Consider the following 24,886-nt stretch of genomic DNA (forward strand, 5'->3'; position numbering starts at 1 on the left):
TCCGTGTTAGAGAGAGAGAGAGATGTTCTATGTGTGTGTTCTATATGTACTGTAAGTCCACAGTACTGACCTGCAGTGTCCGTGGTCACACCATCCGTGTCCGTGACACATCTGAGGACACTGCTGTCCGATGTAGATATCGTCCAGAGCCCATTCATCCTGCTCTCCGTAGTAGTTCTGGATCCAACGGAACCGAGTCGCACTGGACCTGAACACATCAAACACACAGAAAACAGACATCAGAGAGAACCACTGAATGGGCCGCCACGTCCTATACGGGAAAAACACGGTATCGTCATCAGAGGTGTGTGGATTGAAACGGGCCGTCGAACAGAGAGACAGAACAGATCAATAGGATATCATCCCGATCGGACCAGTTCGCCGTTATAGGAGACGATCTGTCGTACGTACGAGGGACCGGTGAAATGAAAGTGGTGACCCCCCCCCTCCCCCTCCCTCCCCACACACACGCACACCCCCCCCTCCTGATGCGGGTTTTATTTAGTGCATGGCCCTGCATCTGTGATGGTGATGAATGAAGGAGCCTGATAACCTTTAAAATAAAGGTGTCCTGATCTCATTTCCTCCATCATGACGGGGTCAGGAGGTCAGGGCTGTAGATGAAGGATGTGATCAGGACGGGGGATCTGAACGGGGTCCGGGTCGATATGGGTCCCTGATACACACATTAACCTGACTGGGTTTGCTAGCTTCACCATTCATCACCATCACACAAGCAGGGCCATGTACTGAAACACACATTAGAGATGGGGGGGGTATTGGAGGGGGTAGGGCACTGTCCTTTAGCAGACATAACCCCCTGGCCCTGATACACAGGACTGGCAGGGGGATACGTCTTCAGTGTGTGTGTGTGTGTGTGTGTGTGTGTGTGTGTGTGTGTGTGTGTGTGTGTGTGTGTGTGTGTGTGCGCGTGTGTGTGCGTCTGTGTGTGTGTGTGTGTGTGTGTGTGTGTGTGTGTGTGTGTGTGTGTGTGTGTGTGTGCGTTACTCACCATGCTCTGTGTGGCAGCAGTAATGTTATACGTCTCCAGTCAGTGAACTCAGAGGGATGATAAACACTAGAGGCAGTGAACTCAGAACAGCTGGGCATCCCTGGCAGACAGGCCTACGTGGGCACAACAACAACAACAACAAGATCATCAACAACATACTCAGTCAACTCCTCGACATACCTGCCAGAAGGTGGTACCGGTAGGTTAGAGTGTTGTACTGGTACCGGTAGGTTAGAGTGTGGTACTGGTACCGGTAGGTTAGAGTGTGGTACTGGTACCGGTAGGTTAGAGTGTGGTACTGGTACCGGTAGGTTAGAGTGTGGTATTGGTACCGGTAGGTTAGAGTGTTGTACTGGTACCGGTAGGTTAGAGTGTGGTTCTGGTACCGGTAGATTAGAGTGTGGTACTGGTACCGGTAGGTTAGAGTGTGGTACTGGTACCGGTAGGTTAGAGTGTTGTACTGGTACCGGTAGGTTAGAGTGTGGTTCTGGTACCGGTAGGTTAGAGTGTGGTACTGGTACCGGTAGGTTAGAGTGTGGTACTGGTACCGGTAGGTTAGAGTGTTGTACTGGTACCGGTAGGTTAGAGTGTGGTTCTGGTACCGGTAGGTTAGAGTGTGGTATTGGTACCGGTAGGTTAGAGTGTTGTACTGGTACCGGTAGGTTAGAGTATGGTACTGGTACCGGTAGGTTAGAGTGTTGTATGGTACCGGTAGGTTAGAGTGTTGTACTGGTACCGGTAGGTTAGAGTGTGGTATTGGTACCGGTAGGTTAGAGTGTTGTACTGGTACCGGTAGGTTAGAGTGTGGTACTGGTACCGGTAGTTTAGAGTGTGGTTCTGGTACCGGTAGGTTAGAGTGTGGTTCTGGTACCGGTAGGTTAGAGTGTGGTACTGGTACCGGTAGGTTAGAGTATGGTACTGGTACCGGTAGGTTAGAGTGTGGTATTGGTACCGGTAGGTTAGAGTGTTGTACTGGTACCGGTAGGTTAGAGTGTGGTACTGGTACCGGTAGGTTAGAGTGTGGTTCTGGTACCGGTAGGTTAGAGTGTGGTTCTGGTACCGGTAGGTTAGAGTGTGGTACTGGTACCGGTAGGTTAGAGTATGGTACTGGTACCGGTAGGTTAGAGTGTGGTATTGGTACCGGTAGGTTAGAGTGTTGTACTGGTACCGGTAGGTTAGAGTGTGGTTCTGGTACCGGTAGGTTAGAGTGTTGTACTGGTACCGGTAGGTTAGAGTGTGGTATTGGTACCGGTAGGTTAGAGTGTTGTACTGGTACCGGTAGGTTAGAGTGTTGTACTGGTACCGGTAGGTTAGAGTGTGGTATTGGTACCGGTAGGTTAGAGTGTTGTACTGGTACCGGTAGGTTAGAGTGTTGTACTGGTACCGGTAGGTTAGGGTGTGGTACTGGTACCGGTAGGTTAGAGTATGGTTCTGGTACCGGTAGGTTAGAGTGTGGTTCTGGTACCGGTAGGTTAGAGTGTGGTACTGGTACCGGTAGGTTAGAGTGTGGTATTGGTACCGGTAGGTTAGAGTGTGGTACTGGTACCGGTAGGTTAGAGTGTGGTTCTGGTACCGGTAGGTTAGAGTGTTGTACTGGTACCGGTAGGTTAGAGTGTGGTACTGGTACCGGTAGGTTAGAGTGTGGTACTGGTACCGGTAGGTTAGAGTGTTGTACTGGTACCGGTAGGTTAGAGTATGGTTCTGGTAACCGGTAGGTTAGAGTGTGGTACTGGTACCGGTAGGTTAGAGTGTTGTACTGGTACCGGTAGGTTAGAGTGTTGTACTGGTACTGGTAGGTTAGAGTGTGGTTCTGGTACCGGTAGGTTAGAGTGTGGTACTGGTACCGGTAGTTAGAGTGTGGTACTGGTACCGGTAGGTTAGAGTGTTGTACTGGTACCGGTAGGTTTAGAGTGTGTACTGGTACCGGTAGGTTAGAGTGTGGTACTGGTACCGGTAGGTTAGAGTGTGGTTCTGGTACAGGTAGGTTAGAGTGTGGGTACTGGTACCGGTAGGTTAGAGTGTGGTACTGGTACCGGTAGGTTAGAGTGTGGTACTGGTACCGGTAGGCTAGAGTGTGGTTCTGGTACCGGTAGGTTAGAGTGTGGTACTGGTACCGGTAGGTTAGAGTGTGGTACTGGTACCGGTAGGTTAGAGCATGGTTCTGGTACCGGTAGGTTAGAGTGTGGTTCTGGTACCGGTAGGTTAGAGCGTGGTTCTGGTACCGGTAGGTTAGAGTGTTGTACTGGTACCGGTAGGTTAGAGTGTGGTACTGGTACCGGTAGGTTAGAGTGTGTTCTGGTACCGGTAGGTTAGAGTGTGGTTCTGGTACCGGTAGGTTAGAGTATGGTACTGGTACCGGTAGGTTAGAGTGTGGTTCTGGTACCGGTTAGGTTAGAGTGTGGTACTGGTACCGGTAGGTTAGAGTATGGTACTGGTACCGGTAGGTTAGAGTGTGGTTCTGGTACCGGTAGGTTAGAGTGTGGTACTGGTACCGGTAGGTTAGAGTGTGGTACTGGTACCGGTAGGTTAGAGTGTTGTACTGGTACCGGTAGGTTAGAGTGTGGTTCTGGTACCGGTAGGTTAGAGTGTGGTTCTGGTACCGGTAGGTTAGAGTGTGGTACTGGTACCGGTAGGTTAGAGTATGGTACTGGTACCGGTAGGTTAGAGTGTGGTATTGGTACCGGTAGGTTAGAGTGGTTGTACTGGTACCGGTAGGTTAGAGTGTGGTTCTGGTACCGGTAGGTTAGAGTGTTGTACTGGTACCGGTAGGTTAGAGTGTGGTATTGGTACCGGTAGGTTAGAGTGTTGTACTGGTACCGGTAGGTTAGAGTGTGGTACTGGTACCGGTAGGTTAGAGTGTTGTACTGGTACCGGTAGGTTAGAGTGTTGTACTGGTACCGGTAGGTTAGAGTGTTGTACTGGTACCGGTAGGTTAGGGTGTGGTACTGGTACCGGTAGGTTAGAGTATGGTTCTGGTACCGGTAGGTTAGAGTGTGGTTCTGGTACCGGTAGGTTAGAGTGTGGTACTGGTACCGGTAGGTTAGAGTGTGGTATTGGTACCGGTAGGTTAGAGTGTGGTACTGGTACCGGTAGGTTAGAGTGTGGTTCTGGTACCGGTAGGTTAGCTGTTGTACTGGTACCGGTAGGTTAGAGTGTGGTACTGGTACCGGTAGGTTAGAGTGTGGTACTGGTACCGGTAGGTTAGAGTGTTGTACTGGTACCGGTAGGTTAGAGTATGGTTCTGGTACCGGTAGGTTAGAGTGTGGTACTGGTACCGGTAGGTTAGAGTGTTGTACTGGTACCGGTAGGTTAGAGTGTTGTACTGGTACTGGTAGGTTAGAGTGTGGTTCTGGTACCGGTAGGTTAGAGTGTGGTACTGGTACCGGTAGGTTAGAGTGTGGTACTGGTACCGGTAGGTTAGAGTGTTGTACTGGTACCGGTAGGTTAGAGTGTGGTACTGGTACCGGTAGGTTAGAGTGTGGTACTGGTACCGGTAGGTTAGAGTGTGGTTCTGGTACAGGTAGGTTAGAGTGTGGTACTGGTACCGGTAGGTTAGAGTGTGGTACTGGTACCGGTAGGTTAGAGTGTGGTACTGGTACCGGTAGGCTAGAGTGTGGTTCTGGTACCGGTAGGTTAGAGTGTGGTACTGGTACCGGTAGGTTAGAGTGTGGTACTGGTACCGGTAGGTTAGAGCATGGTTCTGGTACCGGTAGGTTAGAGTGTGGTTCTGGTACCGGTAGGTTAGAGCGTGGTTCTGGTACCGGTAGGTTAGAGTGTTGTACTGGTACCGGTAGGTTAGAGTGTGGTACTGGTACCGGTAGGTTAGAGTGTGGTTCTGGTACCGGTAGGTTAGAGTGTGGTTCTGGTACCGGTAGGTTAGAGTATGGTACTGGTACCGGTAGGTTAGAGTGTGGTTCTGGTACCGGTAGGTTAGAGTGTGGTACTGGTACCGGTAGGTTAGAGTATGGTACTGGTACCGGTAGGTTAGAGTGTGGTTCTGGTACCGGTAGGTTAGAGTGTGGTACTGGTACCGGTAGGTTAGAGTGTGGTACTGGTACCGGTAGGTTAGAGTGTTGTACTGGTACCGGTAGGTTAGAGTGTGGTACTGGTACCGGTAGGTTAGAGTGTGGTTCTGGTACAGGTAGGTTAGAGTGTGGTACTGGTACCGGTAGGTTAGAGTGTGGTACTGGTACCGGTAGGTTAGAGTGTGGTACTGGTACCGGTAGGCTAGAGTGTGGTTCTGGTACCGGTAGGTTAGAGTGTGGTACTGGTACCGGTAGGTTAGAGTGTGGTACTGGTACCGGTAGGTTAGAGCATGGTTCTGGTACCGGTAGGTTAGAGTGTGGTTCTGGTACCGGTAGGTTAGAGCGTGGTTCTGGTACCGGTAGGTTAGAGTGTTGTACTGGTACCGGTAGGTTAGAGTGTGGTACTGGTACCGGTAGGTTAGAGTGTGGTTCTGGTACCGGTAGGTTAGAGTGTGGTTCTGGTACCGGTAGGTTAGAGTATGGTACTGGTACCGGTAGGTTAGAGTGTGGTTCTGGTACCGGTAGGTTAGAGTGTGGTACTGGTACCGGTAGGTTAGAGTATGGTACTGGTACCGGTAGGTTAGAGTGTGGTTCTGGTACCGGTAGGTTAGAGTGTGGTACTGGTACCGGTAGGCTAGAGTGTGGTACTGGTACCGGTAGGTTAGAGTGTGGTACTGGTACCGGTAGGTTAGAGTGTTGTACTGGTACCGGTAGGTTAGAGTATGGTTCTGGTACCAGCCGAGTTGTGGGCTTTGGTCATTGTCTCACGTCAGATCGTCTGCACCGATGGAACCATGGCTCCTGGCGACTGGTGTCGCGTTAGAATGACGCCGTCTGACGGAGGACAATGGGCTTTGGTCCCACACGGTACATTTGTTGTACGTGTCACAATGTCGACAGTTCTCAAGGTCGCTTTAATAACCTCTTTGGGATAGGGGGTAGAATTCGGAAGTTCGGATGAATGACGTGCCCAAAGTAAACTGTCTGTTACTCAGGCCCAGAAGCTAGGATATGCATATATATTGGTAGTATTGGATAGAAAACACTCTGACGTTTCTAAAACTGTTAAAATAATGTCTGTGAATATAACAGAACTGATATGGCAGGCGAAAATCTGAGGAGAATCCATCCTGATTTAATTTTTGGTTGAAAACCTACTGTATCAGATAGTGACGAGGAGAACCCCAGAAGGAAGCTGTTTAGGACACACATCGACCACTGGCATAACAATCCAACAGGGAATAAGTGAATAGTCATTATGGAAGGTCATTTAAGGTCATTTACTTTTTAATACTACAACACTCTGCAGGTGTTGGGAGACTCTTTTTGTTTTGTCCCTCGGCCTTGGTCGATAATATTACATTTGAAGGAGACTCATTAAATCTAAAGCGATTAAAAAAATGATGAGGCTACTTTAGTTCTTTATTAATATTCATGAGAAGAAAAAACTTTGTTGAATCTTGTTATGATAATCTCTTGCTGATTCAGTATTAATGTGTATGATTACTGAGAGATGATGAAATTAGTATTAGCTATAATTCCTCTTTGGAGACAAAGTGACACATTTAAGACTTTTAAAGAGTTTATTGTGAAATGATTTATTATTTAAAGACGTGTCATTATTTGCTCGTTATTACCAATACTATAATGGAAAATCAGTATTCATGATCGTGAATGAATTATTACAAAGTGTTTTTTCCCTTTGTGTTATTTTCCAACCAGGAAATTAAGTTTCACTAAGTCATAAACATGAAAACAGAAAGCTAGAACTAGGACTTCTCCAAATCATATAACAGGGGTGTAAAACCTTTTTCTGTTTTCACATAGAAAATAAATAACAATTTTCTATATTTTAATCTACAGACTCACACCCCTGGGCACGTGTGCCAAATTCCAAGACTGTCAGTAGCCCCGTATGGTTGATCATGAATTATATTTCCCTCCTTCCTCACCCCTTTGACTAGGTGCCAGGTCAGGCCGTGATTGGTGGAGAACTCCAGGCGGACCTGCGTGTCGATGTTGGGGGAGGGGTCTCGGCCGCAGCCCATGACCAATGAAAACTGCAGGGTGTAGGACGCTCCGATCTGCATTGACTGGGTCTCCACATAACGGATACTGGACCCGGGGTTGGGCTCGCCTGAGAAACTACACAAGGCAGGAGAGAGTTAATCACGTTGACCTGCGGACCAGAGTTCATGATTAGACCGTACTAAAGCAAACGAGCAGAGACTCAGCTTCGTGCATCGCAGGACAGTGATCCTGCCACTTCACACTTGGAAAATCTGAACGTAAGAAACCGAGTGGCTCAGCGGTCTAAGGCACTGCATCTCAGTGCTACAGGCGTCACTACAGACACCCTGGTTCGAATCCAGGCTGTATCACAACCGGACGTGATTGGGAGTCCCATAGGGCGGTGCACAATTTGGCCCAGCGTCTTCCTGGGTAAGCCGTCATTGTAAAATAATAATTTGTTCTTTAACTGCCTTGCCTGATTAAATAAAGGTTCATTAAATAAGAAGCCTGGAAGCTTCAGTTCGATACCTGAGTGTCCAGTCGTGCTGGCAGTAGGGCTGAACATGTCCAAGGTAGAAGCCCAGACTCTGAGTGACGTCCAGGACATTACTGAAGTCCAGACTGATGGTGTTGAACAGCACAGAGGTCATAGTGATGTCATCCACTGCCCACACGTCATGGCCACGCCCAGAGTGGTACGGCTGCCACCAGCGGAACTGCACCCCAAACTTACGGGCACCGGGAGGGAGCTCCACTGATACGATCCTGGAGAGGAGAGAAGGACGGAGGGACGGATGGGGGAGGGATAAGGGAAAGGTTGTTGGAGAGTGAGGATGGAGGGATGGAGAACAGAGGGAGAGAGGGAGAGGGAAATAAAGGAGAGGGACAGAGAGAGAGGGAGAGAGGGATGGAGTGTTTTCAATATTCTCTAAATAACCCAAGCAGACCAGCTGGAATGAGTCACATTAGCAAGGCTCTGACTGACTCAGGCTGGGCCTGGATGGTGTGGACTCAATGACCTCCTCTCAGCAGACACACCTCTATCCTTGACATTTTTCCCCTGGCCTTCTGCCCCCTGATGAAGAGCGCTCCAGGCAGCACAGGCCCTGCTCTGTGTGTGTGTGTGTGTGTGTGTATGAGTGTGTAGAGCCATTTGTCTTCATTACAACACAGTAGACAACACTAAATGAGTCAATGGGTCCCTGTAGGTTACATCTCTGTCACTCCCCCAGCACCAGGCTCCATTAAGGATGTGGTACCTGGGTTCGTTGAAGCCCTGGTAAGTGTAGTGTTGCAGGAGGTCTCCATTAAGGATGTGGTACTGGGGTTCGTGGAAGCCCTGGTAAGCGTAGTGTTGCAGGAGGCCTCCATTAACCTGATATGGATAGGGGGCAGTATTTTCACGGACCGATGAAAAAACGTACCAATTTAAACTGGTTACTACTCTGGCCCAGAAATGAGAATATGCATATTATTAGTAGATTTGGATAGAAAACACTCTGAAGTTTCTAAAACTGTTTGAATGGTGTCTGTGAGTATAACAGAACTCATATGGCAGGCAAAAACCTGAGAAAAAGTCAACCAGGAAGTGTAGGATCTGAGAAATGTAGTTCTTCTTTCTAGTCCCTTTCGAAACTACAGTATCTGTGCTGTTACGTTGCACTTTCTAAGGCTTCAATTGGCTGTCTAAAGCGTTCAAAAAGTGGATTGAGCCTTCTCCTGTCTCTGGGCAGAGTATAGGAGCTCAGTTACTGAGTGGTCTGCCTGAGGACAAAGAGATTGGATATGCGCTTCCCGCAAGCACGCTGTTTTTTATTTTCCTCCTTGAATGAATACACTATTGTCCAGTTGGAATATTATCGCAATTTTACGTTAAAAATACCATACAAATTGATTTAAACAGTGTTTGACATGCTTCTAAGTACGGTAATGGAACATTTTGACTTTTTGTGTCTCGAATCACGCTCGCGCGTTACCCATTTGATAGTGGATAGTGACCTGAACGCACGAACAAAACGGAGGTATTTGGACATAACTACGGATTATTTCGAACAAAAACAAAATTTCTTGTGGAAGTAGCAGTCCTGGGAGTGCATTCTGACGAAGATCAGCAAAGGTAATACAATATTTCTAATACTAATTCTGAGTTTAGTTTGCGCCGAACTTGGCGGGTGTCTGAATAGCTGGCCGTGATGGCGAGCTATGTACTCAGAATATTGAAAAATGTGCTTTTGCCGAAAAGCTATTTTAAAATCTGACACAACGGTTGCATAAAGGAGTTCTCTATCTATAATTCTTAAAATAATTGTTATGTATTTTGTCAATGTTTATGATGAGTATTTTTGTAAATTCACCGGAGTTTTTGGTGGGAATACGTTTTCTGAACATCACGCGCCAATGTAAAAAGCTGTTTTTGGATATAAATATGAACTTGATTGAACAAAACATACATGTATTGTATAACATAATGTCCTAGGAGTGTCATCTGATGAAGATCGTCAAAGGTTTGTGCCAAATTTAGCTGTGTTTTGAGTTTTATTGACATATATACTTGCTTGGAAAATGGCTGTGTAATATTTTGGTCTATGTACTCTCCTAACATAATCTAATGTTTCGCTTTCGCTGTAAAGCCTTTTTGAAATCGGACAACGTGGTTGGATTCAGGAGAGGTTTATCTTTCAAATGGTGTAAAATAGTCGTATGTTTGAAAAATTGAAATTATTGGATTTTTGAGGTATTTGTATTTCGCGCCATGCGATCCAATTGGCTGTTGGCTAGATGTAAGAGGTTTTAAGGGTGTGGTACCGGGGTTCGTGGAAGCCCTGGTATGCGTAGTGTTGCAGGAGGCCTCCATTAAGGGTGTGGTACCTGGATTCGTGGAAGCCCTGGTAAGCGTAGTGTTGCAGGAGGCCTCCATTAAGGGTGTGGTACCTGGATTCGTGGAAGCCCTGGTAAGTGTAGTGTTGCAGGAGGCCTCCATTAAGGGTGTGGTACCTGGATTCGTGGAAGCCCTGGTAAGCGTAGTGTTGCAGGAGGCCTCCATTAAGGGTGTGGTACCTGGATTCGTGGAAGCCCTGGTAAGTGTAGTGTTGCAGGAGGCCTCCATTAAGGGTGTGGTACCTGGATTCGTGGAAGCCCTGGTAAGTGTAGTGTTACAGGAGGCCTCCATTAAGGGTGTGGTACCTAGGTTCATGGAAGCCCTGGTAAGCGTAGTGTTGCAGGAGGCCTCCATTAAGGGTGTGGTACCTAGGTTCATGGAAGCCCTGGTAAGTGTAGTGTTGCAGGAGGCCTCCATTAAGGGTGTGGTACCTAGGTTCATGGAAGCCCTGGTAAGCGTAGTGTTGCAGGAGGGTCCAGGTGATGCTGTTGTCTGAAGAGTAATGCAGCATGACTCCCTCTCCTGATTGGTCAGGGGCAGGACAGGAACTAAGGATGCTACGACTGCCAAGACGCAGAGTGAACTGGAGGTACCTGGAGGGGGAGGGGAAGGGAAGGGAAGGGGAGGGAGGGGAAGGGAGGGGGAGGGAGGGGAAGGGGAGGGGAAGGGGAGGGAGGGGGAGGGAGGGGGATGGATGGATGGGAAGGGAGGGTGAGGGAGGGGGAGGGGGAGGAAGGAGTAGACAGAAAAGGAAAACATGGATTGATATGGCAAAATAAAATTAGAAAATTGATCGAGAGAGAGACACAGAGAGAGAGAGAGAGAGAGAGAGACAGAGAGAGAGAGAGAGAGAGAGAGGGGGGGGGGTGTAAAGGGTAAGGTTGGGAATAGATTGACAGAGAGAGAGGGGTGGATGGAGGGAGGAGAGGTGAGAGAGGAAAGGGGTTAGACAAACAGACATGGATGGAGGAAGACAGGGAGGGGAGGAGGGAGGGAGGGGAGGAGGGAGGGAGTGGGTGGGTGGGTGGCAGAATGATAGATGAGATGATTAAACAAATGAGGACAAAATTAGATAGAGGAGAAAGATGAGAGGAAAAGCAGGGAGGTAAAGAGAGAGACAGAGAGATAGAGAGAGAGGGGGATAGAGAGGAGAGAGGGATAGAGAGAGGGATAGAGAGAGGGATAGAGAGAGAGATAGAGAGAGAGGGATAGAGAGAGAGACAGAGAGATAGAGAGAGAGAGGGAGAGAGAGGGGGGATAGAGAGGAGAGAGGGATAGAGAGAGGGATAGAGAGAGGGATAGAGAGAGAGATAGAGAGAGAGGGATAGAGAGAGAGACAGAGAGATAGAGAGAGAGAGGGATAGAGAGAGAGGGATAGAGAGAGAGAGGGAGAGAGAGAGAGGGATAGAGAGAGAGGGATAGGGAGGAGAGAGGGGGTAGAGATAGAGAGAGAGAAAGGGATAGAGAGAGAGGGATAGAGAGAGAGGGATAGGGATAGAGAGAGAGAGAGAGAGAGAGAGCGAGAGAGAGAGAGAGAGCGAGAGAGAGAGAGATAGTGCTATGTGCAACACTGCCCACAAAATGAGGTGGAAACTGAGCTGTACTTCCTAACCTCCTGCCCAATATATGACCATAATAGAGACACATATTTCCCTCAGATTACACAGACCCACAAAGAATTCGAACACAAATCCAATTTTGATAAACTCCCATATCTACTGGGTAAAATACCACAGTGTGCCATCACAGCAGAAAGATATGTGACCTGTTGCCACAAGAAAAGGTCAACCAGTGAAGAACAAACACCATTGTAAATACAACCCATATTTATGTTTATTTATTTTCCCTTTTGTACTTTAACTATTTAACTATTTGCACAAAATATGACATTTGAAATGTCTTTATTCTTTTGAAATGTTGTGAGTGTCGTTTCACTTTTGTTTATTATGTATTTCATTTGCTTTTGACAATGTTAACATGCCAATAAAGCCCCTTGAATTGAAATTGAAATTTGAATTGAGAGATAGTGAGAGAGAGACAGAGACGGAGACGGAGAGACAGAGAGAGAGAGAGACATTTACAGCCATGTTTACACCTCATATTGAGTCAGTGAGAGTTGACATGTTAGCAACTAGGGAAGAGATGACAGCAACCCAGAGAGCTGCCCTCAGTGACACTCTCAGCCCTCAGAGACAGAGACAGAGACCGAGACAGAGAGAGACATTTACAGCCATGTCAGTGAGAGATGACATGTTAGCAACTTGGGAAGAGATGACAGCAACCCAGAGAGCTGCCCTCAGTGCCACTCACAGCCCCCAGCTCCCTCTGTCCTTGGCTCTGGCTCAATCTGGCTCTAATCACCAGCCCAGTTTCCTCTCGCAGGCAGGTGTTCACTCAATCAGAGAGGAAACTGCTATTAAATATGTCCGTCAGGTGGCACACAGGGAGCCGCAGCAGGCATAATCAATCTAACACAGATGCCATCTCATCTCTCTCGTTCTCTCATTCTTTCTTTGCCCTCATCTCTCCTGTCATCCGCAGTCCCTGTCCGTCTCCAACCCAAGAGATATGTGACAGAGGAGGGAGGAGTGACTGTTTGGAACAGCGGTATCAATCAGAGATGAGATGATGAGCCACGATCTCACTGGGATAAAGTTAAACTCTCTGACACTGAAAATAAAGCCATAGTCAAAGATGACTGTGTGTGTGTGTGTGTGTGTGTGTGTGTGTGTGTGTGTGTGTGTGTGTGTGTGTGTGTGTGTGTGTGTGTGTGTGTGTGTGTGTGTGTGTGTACTCTACCTGGCCTGTGAGCTGTCGAGTGGTGCGGTCACTAGGTGTCGTCTGCTGTCCCTGTTGAAGACCAAAGCCTTACCGCTGGCCAGAACCCCGCAGCCAAAGCTAACCTCCGCTCCCCTCAGAGAGGAGAAGCTGTGGGAGGCAGAGAGAAAGACAGAGATCTGTTTAGAAGGGTCTATCAGCTGGCACTACAGAGAGTCTAGTAAAGAAACATAGAATTAAACAAAATAGAAACAAAACAGACGCCCACAGACGCCCAAACCCCAAAGAGCAAACACAATGCTAAACATCAAACCCATGTGTACCTGTGATAGGAGGAGAGTCTGGGACTGGAGAAGCCCTCTGACAGGAAGGCAGGGAAGGTCTGGGAGGCCAGCTCACAGGCTGGACCACTAAACCCTGGGTCACACCTGCAGGAGGAGATGAGAGGAAGAGAGGGAGGAGGGAGGAGGGAGGAGGGAGAACGAGGAGGGAGAGAGGAGGGGAGGAAGACAAGGGAGAGGGGAAAGGAGAGGAAGGGAGGGAGGGGGAGAGAGGGCATGGGGTAGGAGGACAGGTGTGAGGAGGGGAGGAAGAAGAGGGAGAAGGGAGAGGAAGGGAGGGAGGGAGGGAGGGAGGGAGAGAGGGAGGGAGGGATCGAGCGAGGAGGGGGAGTGGGGAGGAGGGGAGGAGATGAAGAGGGGGAGGAACAAGAGGGGAGAAGAAGGGATGGAGTGTGGGGAGCGAGGAGAGGGAGAGGGGAGGAGTGAGAACGAGAGGAGAGAGAGGACAAGGTGGAGGGGAGGTCATGGGGAGGATTGAGGGGAGGGAGAGGAGAGGAGATGGAGAGGGGAGAGGAGGGAGTGGGGAGAGCGAGAGAGAGAGAGAGAGAGAGGGAGAGAGAGAGAGAGAGTGAAGGGGAGAGAGAGAGAGAGAGAGAGAGAGAGAGAGAGAGAAGGGGAGAGAGAGAGAGGGAGAGGTGTGAGAGAGAGAGAGAGAGAGAGAGAGAGAGAGAGAGAGAGAAAGGTACTCATGGACAGGACATTTATTATCATCATTTAATCATAGATTTGATTTGATTTGATCACGATATATCACGATAATAACTGCAAGGCATTTGATGAATGAGCGTTATTGAGAATGAGAATAATTCATTCAAGATATGATATCGTTAATTCTTTCATTAATAAGATCTGTTCTTACTTGCAGCCGGTACGGGAGCAGTGTCCTCTTCCAGAGCAGAAACGAAGGCAGGATGGACCGATGTACACTGGACAGATACACAGATAACAGAGAGATTAGTAAATGAACGACCCAAAAACAATACTTTTGGAAAGACAGGAACTTGATTCTCTTTGTATTTTTAGTAAGTGAATATCTGAGGGGAATTGGACCAACAAACTTAATGTCCCAAGATCTTATGAGAATTACAGGACCACCAGTGTGTGTATAAGGTTCTCACCGTTATCGATGGCCCACATGTTACCAGCTCCCATGCCACCCTGTCTCCAACGGAACTGGGTGTTCTCAGTCAGGGCAGCGTTGGGTAAGGGGATGGAAATCCTCGTCCAGCTAGAGATAGAGACATAGAGGGAGATGCCAACAGTAAGACAGTACACTCTTAGAAAAAAGGGTTCCCAAGGGGTTCTTTCGCGGAGGGATAGGGTTCTACCTAGAACCTATCCTAAGAATTGTTTCTGGGGGAAAGGGTTCTTGGGTGATTTTTTTGGAAGGCAATAATGTTTTTACATTGAACCATATATAATATTTCCCAGCATGCTCTATTGAAGAGAGATTTTCCAGAATTGTTTGTTTTACTGTAATATGTGTTTTTTTGCATATACATTGATTGGTTAATGCATTTTATACTACACAAAGATAAATAACATACAGGTTTTCTAAACTAATCCAATCAGTTGGATTTATAGTACCCGTTACTGAGATGGCTGTTCCAGTTCAGATGATTGAGGTATTCAATCTTCCCTACCTTGCAAGTCATCATGAATGCAGGTTGCGTGTAAATAACAACTCCACTTGTTGGATATCCTAACTCTGGCTGGATTCCAATAGGAATTACACATCACTTTGCAAGCCAGCATTACGTGACTTGCAGGCCTGATGTGGCCTGTAAACCAGGAGTTTCCTAACACCACTGTGTTAGGGTATAACTAGGTCCTCAAAGAAAGGTCTCATGATATATGTCAAGTATTATCATATGTTACGTTCCCCGGTTTCTGTGTTATGGGTTTGTGTATATGTATGTGTGTATTTCAGGAAAATAGCTTCCTGGATTCCCCCAAAGCAGCTGATTGGTCGGCCCATCACTAATTGGATAGAGCTGTCTGTAATTACCGACTCGTTCTGCAGCTTGAAAAGCCAGTGTTCCTTTGTTATGGGGAGAGCTTCTTTGTATGTGCTCTGTTGGTTGTGGGTCTGTATAATTTGTTGTGAAGTATTTTGTAGCCGGTCCCGCTGAGGAATGTGTATACCAAAATGACTGTGTTTGTGATTATTGAAATTGTTCACTTTAAGTTGGTAATTATTCTGTTTTTGTTCCCAGGGGGGGAAGGGAAGGCACCTTGGGAGTGCTTAGGCAAGAGGCCTGCGGGCATACATGAACAGTTGAAGTCGGAAGTATACATTCACTTGTTTTTCAACCACTCCACAAAGTCGGTTAGGACATCTACTTTGCGTGACACAAGTAATTTTTCCAACAATTGTTTTCAGACAGATTATTTCCCTTATAATTCACTGTATCACAATTCCAGTGGGTCAGAAGTTTACATACACTGAGTTGACTGTGCCTTTAAACAGCTTGGATTATTCCAGAAAATGATGTCATGACATTAGAAGCTTCTGATGGGCTCATTGACATCATTTGAGTCAGTGCCTCTATGCTTGACTTCATGGGAAAATCAGAAAAAAGATTGGTAGACCTTCACAAGTCTGGTTCATCCTTGGGAGCAATTTCCAAACGCCTGAAGGTACCACGTTCAACTGTACAAACAATAGTACGCAAGTATAAACACCATGGGACCACGCAGCCGTTATACCGCTCAGGAAAGAGATGCATTCTGTCTCCTAGAGATGAACGTACTTTGGTGCGAGAAGTGCAAATCAATCCTAGAACAACAGCAAAGGACCTTGTGAAGATGCTGGAGGAAACGGGTACAAAAGTATCTATATCCACAGTAAAACGAGTCCTATATCGACATAACCTGAAAGGCCGCTCAGCAAGGAAGAAGCCACTGCTCCAAAACCGGCATAAAAAAGCCAGACTATGGTTTGCAACTGCACATGGGGACAAAGGTTGTACTTTTTGGAGAAATGTCATCTGGTCTGATGAAACAAAAATCTAACTGTTTGGCCATAATGACCATCGTTATGTTTGGAGGGAAAAGGGGGAGGCTTGCGAGCCGACGAACACCATGCCAACCGTGAAGCATCATATTGTGGGGGTGCTTTGCTGCAGGAGGGGCTGGTGCACTTCACAAAATAGATGGCTTCATGAGGTAGGAAAATTGTGGATATATTGAAGCAACATCTCAAGACATCAGTCAGGAAGTTAAAGCTTGGTCGCAAATGGGTCTTCCAAATGGACAATGACCCCAAGCATACTTCCAAAGTTGTGGCAAAATGGCTTAAGGACAACAAAGTCAAGGTATTGGAGTGGCCATCACAAAACCCTGACCTCAATCCTGTAGAAACTTTGTGGGCAGAACTGAAAAAGCGTGTGCGAGCAAGGAGGCCTACAAATCTGACTCACTTACACCAGCTCTGTCAGGAGGAATGGGACAAAATTCACCCAACTTATTGTGGGAAGCTTGTGGAAGGCTACTTGAAACGTTTGACCCAGGTTAAACAATTTTAAAGGCAATGCTACCAAATACTAATTGAGTGTATGTACATTTCTGACCCACTGGGAATGTGATGAAAGAATTATGAGGTGAAATAAATCAATCTACTATTATTCTGACATTTCACATTCTTAAAATAAAGTGCTGATCCTAACTGAACTAAGACAGGGAATTTTTTACTATGATTAAATGTCAGGAATTGTGAAAAACTTAGTTTAAATGTATTTGGCTAAGGTGTATGTAATCTTCTGACTTCAACTGTACCTGTGGTATGCACACTAGGTAAGACCTGGGCGGACCTCCACCTACAGTCCCATACCTCTTTACCTCCACCTACAGTCCCATACGTCCATACCTCCACCTACAGTCCCATACCTCTATACCTCCGCCTACAGTCCCATACCTCCACCTACAGTCCCATACCTCTATCCCTCCACCTACAGTCCCATACCTCTATACCTCCACCTACAGTCCCATACCTCTATACCTCCACCTACAGTCCCATACCTCCATACCTCCACCTACAGTCCCATACCTCCATACCTCCACCTACAGTCCCATACCTCTTTACCTCCACCTACAGTCCCATACCTCTATACCTCCACCTACAGTCCCAAACCTCTATACCTCTATACCTCCACCTACAGTCCCATACCTCTATACCTCCACCTACAGACCCATACCTCCATACCTCCACCTACAGTCCCATACCTCCATACCTCCACCTACAGTCCCATACCTCTTTACCGCCACCTACAGTCCCATACCTCTTTACCTCCACCTACAGTCCCATACCTCTATACCTCTATACCTCCACCTACAGTCCCATACCTCTATACCTCCACCTACAGTCCCATACCTCTATACCTCCACCTACAGTCCCATACCTCTATACCTCCAACTACAGTCCCATACCTCCACCTACAGTCCCATACCTCCACCTACAGTCCCATACTTCCACCTACAGTCCCATACCTCTATACCTCCACCTACAGTCCCATACCTCGATACCTGCACCTACAGTCCCATACCTCTATACCTCCACCTACAGTCCCATACCTCTATACCTCCACCTACAGTCCCATACCTCTATACCTCCACCTACAGTCCCATACCTCTATACCTCCAACTACAGTCCCATACCTCCACCTACAGTCCCATACCTCTATACCTCCACCTACAGTCCCATACCTCCCTACAGTCCCATACCTCTATACCTCCACCTACAGTCCCATACCTTTATACCTCTACCTACAGTCCCATACCTCTATACCTCCACCTACAGTCCCATATTTCTATACCTCCACCTACAGTCCCATACCTCCATACCTCCACCTACAGTCCCATACCTCTATACCTCCACCTACAGTCCCATACCTCTATCCCTCCACCTACAGTCCCATACCTTTTTACCTCCACCTACAGTCCCATACCTCTATACCTCCACCTACAGTCCCATTCCTCTATACCTACACCTACAGTCCCATACCTCTATACCTCCACCTACAGTCCCATACCTCTATACCTCCACCTACAGTCCCATACCTCTATACCTCCCACCTACAGTCCCATACCTCTATACTTCCACCTACAGTCCCATACCTCTATACCTCCACTTACAGTCCCATACCTCCACCTACAGTCCCATACCTCCACCTACAGTCCCACACCTCTATACCTCCACCTACAGTCCCATACCTCTATACCTCCACCTACAGTCACATACCTCTATACCTCCACCTACAGTCCCATACCTCCACCTACAGTCCCATAACTCTATACCCCCACCTACAGTCCCATACCTCTATACCTCCACCTACAGTCCCACACCTCTATACCTCCACCTACAGTCCCATAAGTCTATACCTCCACCTACAGTCACATACCTCTATACCTCCACCTACAGTCCCATACCTCCACCTACAGTCCCATACCTCCACCTACAGTCCCATACCTCTATACCTACAGTCACATACCTCTATACCTACAGTCCCATACCTCTATACCTCCACCTACAGTCCCATACCTCTATACCTCCACCTACAGTCCCATACCTTTATACCTCCACCTACAGTCCCATACCTCTATACCTCCACCTACAGTCCCATACCTCTATACCTCCACCTACAGACCCATACCTCTATACCTCCACCTACAGTCCCATACCTCTATACCTCCACCTACAGTCCCATACCTTTATACCTCTACCTACAGTCCCATACCTCTATACCTCCACCTACAGTCCCATATTTCTATACCTCCACCTACAGTCCCATACCTCTATACCTCCACCTACAGTCCCATACCTCTATACCTCCACCTACAGTCCCATACCTTTATACCTCCACCTACAGTCCCATACCTCTATACCTCCACCTACAGTCCCATACCTCTATACCTCCACCTACAGTCCCATACCTCTATACCTCCACCTACAGTCCCATACCTCTATACCTCCACCTACAGTCCCATACCTCTATACCGCCACCTACAGTCCCATACCTCAATACCTCCACCTACAGTCCCATTCATCTATACCTCCACCTACAGTCCCATACCTCTATACCTCCACCTACAGTCCCATACCTCTATACCTCCACCTACAGTCCCATACCTCTATACCTCCACCTACAGTCCCATACCTCTATACTTCCACCTACAGTCCCATACCTCTATACCTCCACTTACAGTCCCATACCTCCACCTACAGTCCCATACCTCCACCTACAGTCCCACACCTCTATACCTCCACCTACAGTCCCATACCTCTATACCTCCACCTACAGTCACATTCCTCTATACCTCCACCTACAGTCCCATACCTCCACCTACAGTCCCATACCTCTATACCCCCACCTACAGTCCCATACCTCTATACCTCCACCTACAGTCCCACACCTCTATACCTCCACCTACAGTCCCATACGTCTATACCTCCACCTACAGTCACATACCTCTATACCTCCACCTACAGTCCCATACCTCCACCTACAGTCCCATACCTCTATACCTACAGTCACATACCTCTATACCTACAGTCACATACCTCTATACCTCCACCTACAGTCCCATACCTTTATACCTCCACCTACAGTCCCATACCTCTATACTTCCACCTACAGTCCCATACCTCTGTACCTCCACCTACAGTCCCATACCTCTATACCTCCACCTACAGTCCCATACCTCCACCTACAGTCCCATACCTCTATACCACCACCTACAGTCCCATACCTCTTTACCTCCACCTACAGTCCCATACCTCTATCCCTCCATCTACAGTCCCATACCTCTATACCTCCACCTACAGTCCCATACCTCTATACCTCCACCTACAGTCCCATACCTCTATACCTCCACCTACAGTCCCATACCTCTATACCTCTACCTACAGTCCCATACCTTTATACCTCCACCTACAGTCCCATACCTTTATACCTCTACCTACAGTCCCATACGTCTATACCTCCACCTACAGTCACATACCTCTATACCTCCACCTACAGTCCCATACCTCTATACCTCCACCTACAGTCACATTCCTCTATACCTCCACCTACAGTCCCATACCTCCACCTACAGTCCCATACCTCTATACCCCCACCTACAGTCCCATACCTCTATACCTCCACCTACAGTCCCACACCTCTATACCTCCACCTACAGTCCCATACGTCTATACCTCCACCTACAGTCACATACCTCTATACCTCCACCTACAGTCCCATACCTCCACCTACAGTCCCATACCTCTATACCTACAGTCACATACCTCTATACCTACAGTCACATACCTCTATACCTCCACCTACAGTCCCATACCTTTATACCTCCACCTACAGTCCCATACCTCTATACTTCCACCTACAGTCCCATACCTCTGTACCTCCACCTACAGTCCCATACCTCTATACCTCCACCTACAGTCCCATACCTCCACCTACAGTCCCATACCTCTATACCACCACCTACAGTCCCATACCTCTTTACCTCCACCTACAGTCCCATACCTCTATCCCTCCATCTACAGTCCCATACCTCTATACCTCCACCTACAGTCCCATACCTCTATACCTCCACCTACAGTCCCATACCTCTATACCTCCACCTACAGTCCCATACCTCTATACCTCTACCTACAGTCCCATACCTTTATACCTCCACCTACAGTCCCATACCTTTATACCTCTACCTACAGTCCCATACCTCTATACCTCCACCTACAGTCCCATATTTCTATACCTCCACCTACAGTCCCATACCTCTATACCTCCACCTACAGTCCCATATCTCTATACCTCCACCTACAGTCCCATACCTTTATACCTCCACCTACAGTCCCATACCTCTATACCTCCACCTAGAGTCCCATACCTCTATACCTCCACCTACAGTCCCATACCCCAATACCTCCACCTACAGTCCCATACCTCTATACCTCCACCTACAGTCCCATACCTCTATACCGCCACCTACAGTCCCATACCTCAATACCTCCACCTACAGTCCCATTCATCTATACCTCCACCTACAGTCCCATACCTCTATACCTCCACCTACAGTCCCATACCTCTATACCTCCACCTACAGTCCCATACCTCTATACCTCCACCTACAGTCCCATACCTCTATACTTCCACCTACAGTCCCATACCTCTATACCTCCACTTACAGTCCCATACCTCCACCTACAGTCCCATACCTCCACCTACAGTCCCACACCTCTATACCTCCACCTACAGTCCCATACCTCTATACCTCCACCTACAGTCACATACCTCTATACCTCCACCTACAGTCCCATACCTCCACCTACAGTCCCATACCTCTATACCCACACCTACAGTCCCATACCTCTATACCTCCACCTACAGTCCCACACCTCTATACCTCCACCTACAGTCCCATACGTCTATACCTCCACCTACAGTCACATACCTCTATACCTCCACCTACAGTCCCATACCTCCACCTACAGTCCCATACCTCCACCTACAGTCCCATACCTCTATACCTACAGTCACATACCTCTAAACCTACAGTCACATACCTCTATACCTCCACCTACAGTCCCATACCTTTATACCTCCACCTACAGTCCCATACCTCTATACCTCCACCTACAGTCCCATACCTCTATACCTCCACCTACAGTCCCATACCTCTATACCTCCACCTACAGTCCCATACCTCTATACCTCCACCTACAGTCACATACCTCTATACCTCCAGCTACAGTCCCATACCTCCACCTACAGTCCCATACCTCTATACCTCTACCTACAGTCCCATACCTTTATACCTCCACCTACAGTCCCATACCTCTATATCTCCACCTACAGTCCCATACCTCTATACCTCCCCCTACAGTCCCATACCTCTATACCTCCACCTACAGTCCCATACCTCTATACCTCCACCTACAGTCCCATACCTCCACCTACAGTCCCATACCTCTATACCTCCACCTACAGTCCCCATACCTCTATACCTCCACCTACAGTCCCATACCTCTATACCTCCACCTACAGTCCCATACCTCTATACCTCCACCTACAGTCCCATACCTCCATACCTCCACCTACAGTCCCATACCTCTATACCTCCAGCTACAGTCCCATACCTCTATACCTCCACCTACAGTCCCCTATACACAGCCCATACCTCTATACCTACAGTCCCATACCTCTATACCTCCACCTACAGTCCCATACCTCTATACCCTCCACCTACAGTCCCATACCTCTATCCCTCCACCTACAGTCCCATACCTCTATCCCTCCCACCTACATTCCCAAACAACTATCCCTCCACCTACAGTCCCATACCTCTATACCTCCAACTACAGTCCCATACCTCTATACCTCCAACTACAGTCCCATACCTCCGCCTACAGCCCCATACCTCTATACCTCCACCTACAGTCCCCTACCTCTATACCTCCACCTACAGTCCCATACCTCTATACCTCCACCTACAGTCCCCATACCTTTATACCTCTACCTACAGTCCCATACCTCTATACCTCCACCTACAGTCCCATATTCTATAACCTCCACCTACATCCCATACTCCATACCTCCACCTACAGTCCCATACCTCTAGACCTCCACCTACAGTCCCATACCTCTATCCCTCCACCTACAGTCCCATACCTTTTACCTCCACCTACAGTCCAATACCTCTACCTCCACCTCAGTCCATTCCTCTATACCTACACCTACAGTCCCATACCTCTATACCTCCCCTACAGTCCCATACCTCTATACCTCCACCGACAGTCCCATACCTCTATACCTCCACCTACAGTCCCATACCTCTATACTTCCACCTACAGTCCCATACCTCTATACCTCCACTTACAGTCCCATACCTCCACCTACAGTCCCATACCTCCACCTACAGTCCCACACCTCTATACCTCCACCTACAGTCCCATACCTCTATACCTCCACCTACAGTCACATACCTCTATACCTCCACCTACAGTCCCATACCTCCATACCTCCACCTACAGTCCCATACCTCTATACCTCCACCTACAGTCCCATACCTCTATCCCTCCACCTACAGTCCCATACCTTTTTACCTCCACCTACAGTCCCATACCTCTATACCTCCACCTACAGTCCCATTCCTCTATACCTACACCTACAGTCCCATACCTCTATACCTCCACCTACAGTCCCATACCTCTATACCTCCACCTACAGTCCCATACCTCTATACCTCCACCTACAGTCCCATACCTCTATACTTCCACCTACAGTCCCATACCTCTATACCTCCACTTACAGTCCCATACCTCCACCTACAGTCCCATACCTCCACCTACAGTCCCACACCTCTATACCTCCACCTACAGTCCCATACCTCTATACCTCCACCTACAGTCACATACCTCTATACCTCCACCTACAGTCCCATACCTCCACCTACAGTCCCATAACTCTATACCCCCACCTACAGTCCCATACCTCTGTACCTCCACCTACAGTCCCACACCTCTATACCTCCACCTACAGTCCCATAAGTCTATACCTCCACCTACAGTCACATACCTCTATACCTCCACCTACAGTCCCATACCTCCACCTACAGTCCCATACCTCCACCTACAGTCCCATACCTCTATACCTACAGTCACATACCTCTATACCTACAGTCCCATACCTCTATACCTCCACCTACAGTCCATACCTCTATACCTCCACCTACATTCCCATACCTCCACCTACAGTCCCATACCTCTATACCTCCACCTACAGTCCCATACCTCTATACCTCCACCTACAGACCCATACCTCTATACCTCCACCTACAGTCCCCATACCTCTATACCTCCACCTACAGTCCCATACCTTTATACCTCTACCTACAGTCCCATACCTCTATACCTCCACCTACAGTCCCATATTTCTATACCTCCACCTACAGTCCCATACCTCTATACCTCCACCTACAGTCCCATACCTCTATACCTCCACCTACAGTCCCATACCTCTATACCTCCACCTACAGTCCCATACCTCTATACCTCCACCTACAGTCCCATACTCTATACCTCCACCTACAGTCCCATACCTCTATACCTCCACCTACAGTCCCATACCTCTATACCTCCACCTACAGTCCCATACCTCTATACCGCCACCTACAGTCCCATACCTCAATACCTCCACCTACAGTCCCATTCATCTATACCTCCACCTACAGTCCCATACCTCTATACTCCCTACAGTTCCCCATACCTCTATACCTCCACCTACAGTCCCATACCTCCATACTTCCACCTACAGTCCCATACCTCTATACCTCCACTTACAGTCCCATACCTCCACCTACAGTCCCATACCTCCACCTACAGTCCCATACCTCCACCTACAGTCCCATACCTCTATACCTCCACCTACAGTCACATTCCTCTATACCTCCACCTACAGTCCCATACCTCCACCTACAGTCCCATACCTCTATAACCCCACCTACAGTCCCTACCTCTATACCTCCACCTACAGTCCCACACCTCTATACCTCCACCTACAGTCCCATACGTCTATACCTCCACCTACAGTCACATACCTCTATACCTCCACCTACAGTCCCATACCTCCACCTACAGTCCCATACCTCCACCTACAGTCCCATACCTCTATACCTACAGTCACATACCTCTATACCTACAGTCACATACCTCTATACCTCCACCTACAGTCCCATACCTCCACCTACAGTCCCATACCTCTATACTTCCACCTACAGTCCCATACCTCTGTACCTCCACCTACAGTCCCATACCTCTATACCTCACCTACAGTCCCATACC

At 48.1% G+C, this 24,886-nt stretch overlaps 1 protein-coding gene across 1 annotated transcript in view; it reads right to left on the reverse strand.

Moving 5' to 3' along the window:
- Nucleotides 1-24,886, reverse strand: part of LOC115187868 (reelin) — a gene marked incomplete at its 3' end in the record, with an annotated part of 42,983 nt that overhangs the window by 11,770 nt on the left and 6,327 nt on the right. The window contains exons 4-12 of the mRNA XM_029746900.1: nucleotides 14,166-14,275; nucleotides 13,907-13,973; nucleotides 13,030-13,134; nucleotides 12,728-12,856; nucleotides 10,360-10,521; nucleotides 7,579-7,815; nucleotides 6,990-7,182; nucleotides 1,013-1,125; nucleotides 71-208 (exon numbers count right to left, since the gene is read on the reverse strand). Coding sequence (XP_029602760.1) covers nucleotides 71-208; nucleotides 1,013-1,125; nucleotides 6,990-7,182; nucleotides 7,579-7,815; nucleotides 10,360-10,521; nucleotides 12,728-12,856; nucleotides 13,030-13,134; nucleotides 13,907-13,973; nucleotides 14,166-14,275 — 1,254 coding nt within the window. The remainder of the gene's footprint in view (nucleotides 1-70; nucleotides 209-1,012; nucleotides 1,126-6,989; nucleotides 7,183-7,578; nucleotides 7,816-10,359; nucleotides 10,522-12,727; nucleotides 12,857-13,029; nucleotides 13,135-13,906; nucleotides 13,974-14,165; nucleotides 14,276-24,886) is intronic.

The sequence above is a fragment of the Salmo trutta genome, unplaced genomic scaffold (assembly GCF_901001165.1).
Source record: "Salmo trutta unplaced genomic scaffold, fSalTru1.1, whole genome shotgun sequence".
NCBI classification, from domain to species: domain Eukaryota; kingdom Metazoa; phylum Chordata; class Actinopteri; order Salmoniformes; family Salmonidae; genus Salmo; species Salmo trutta.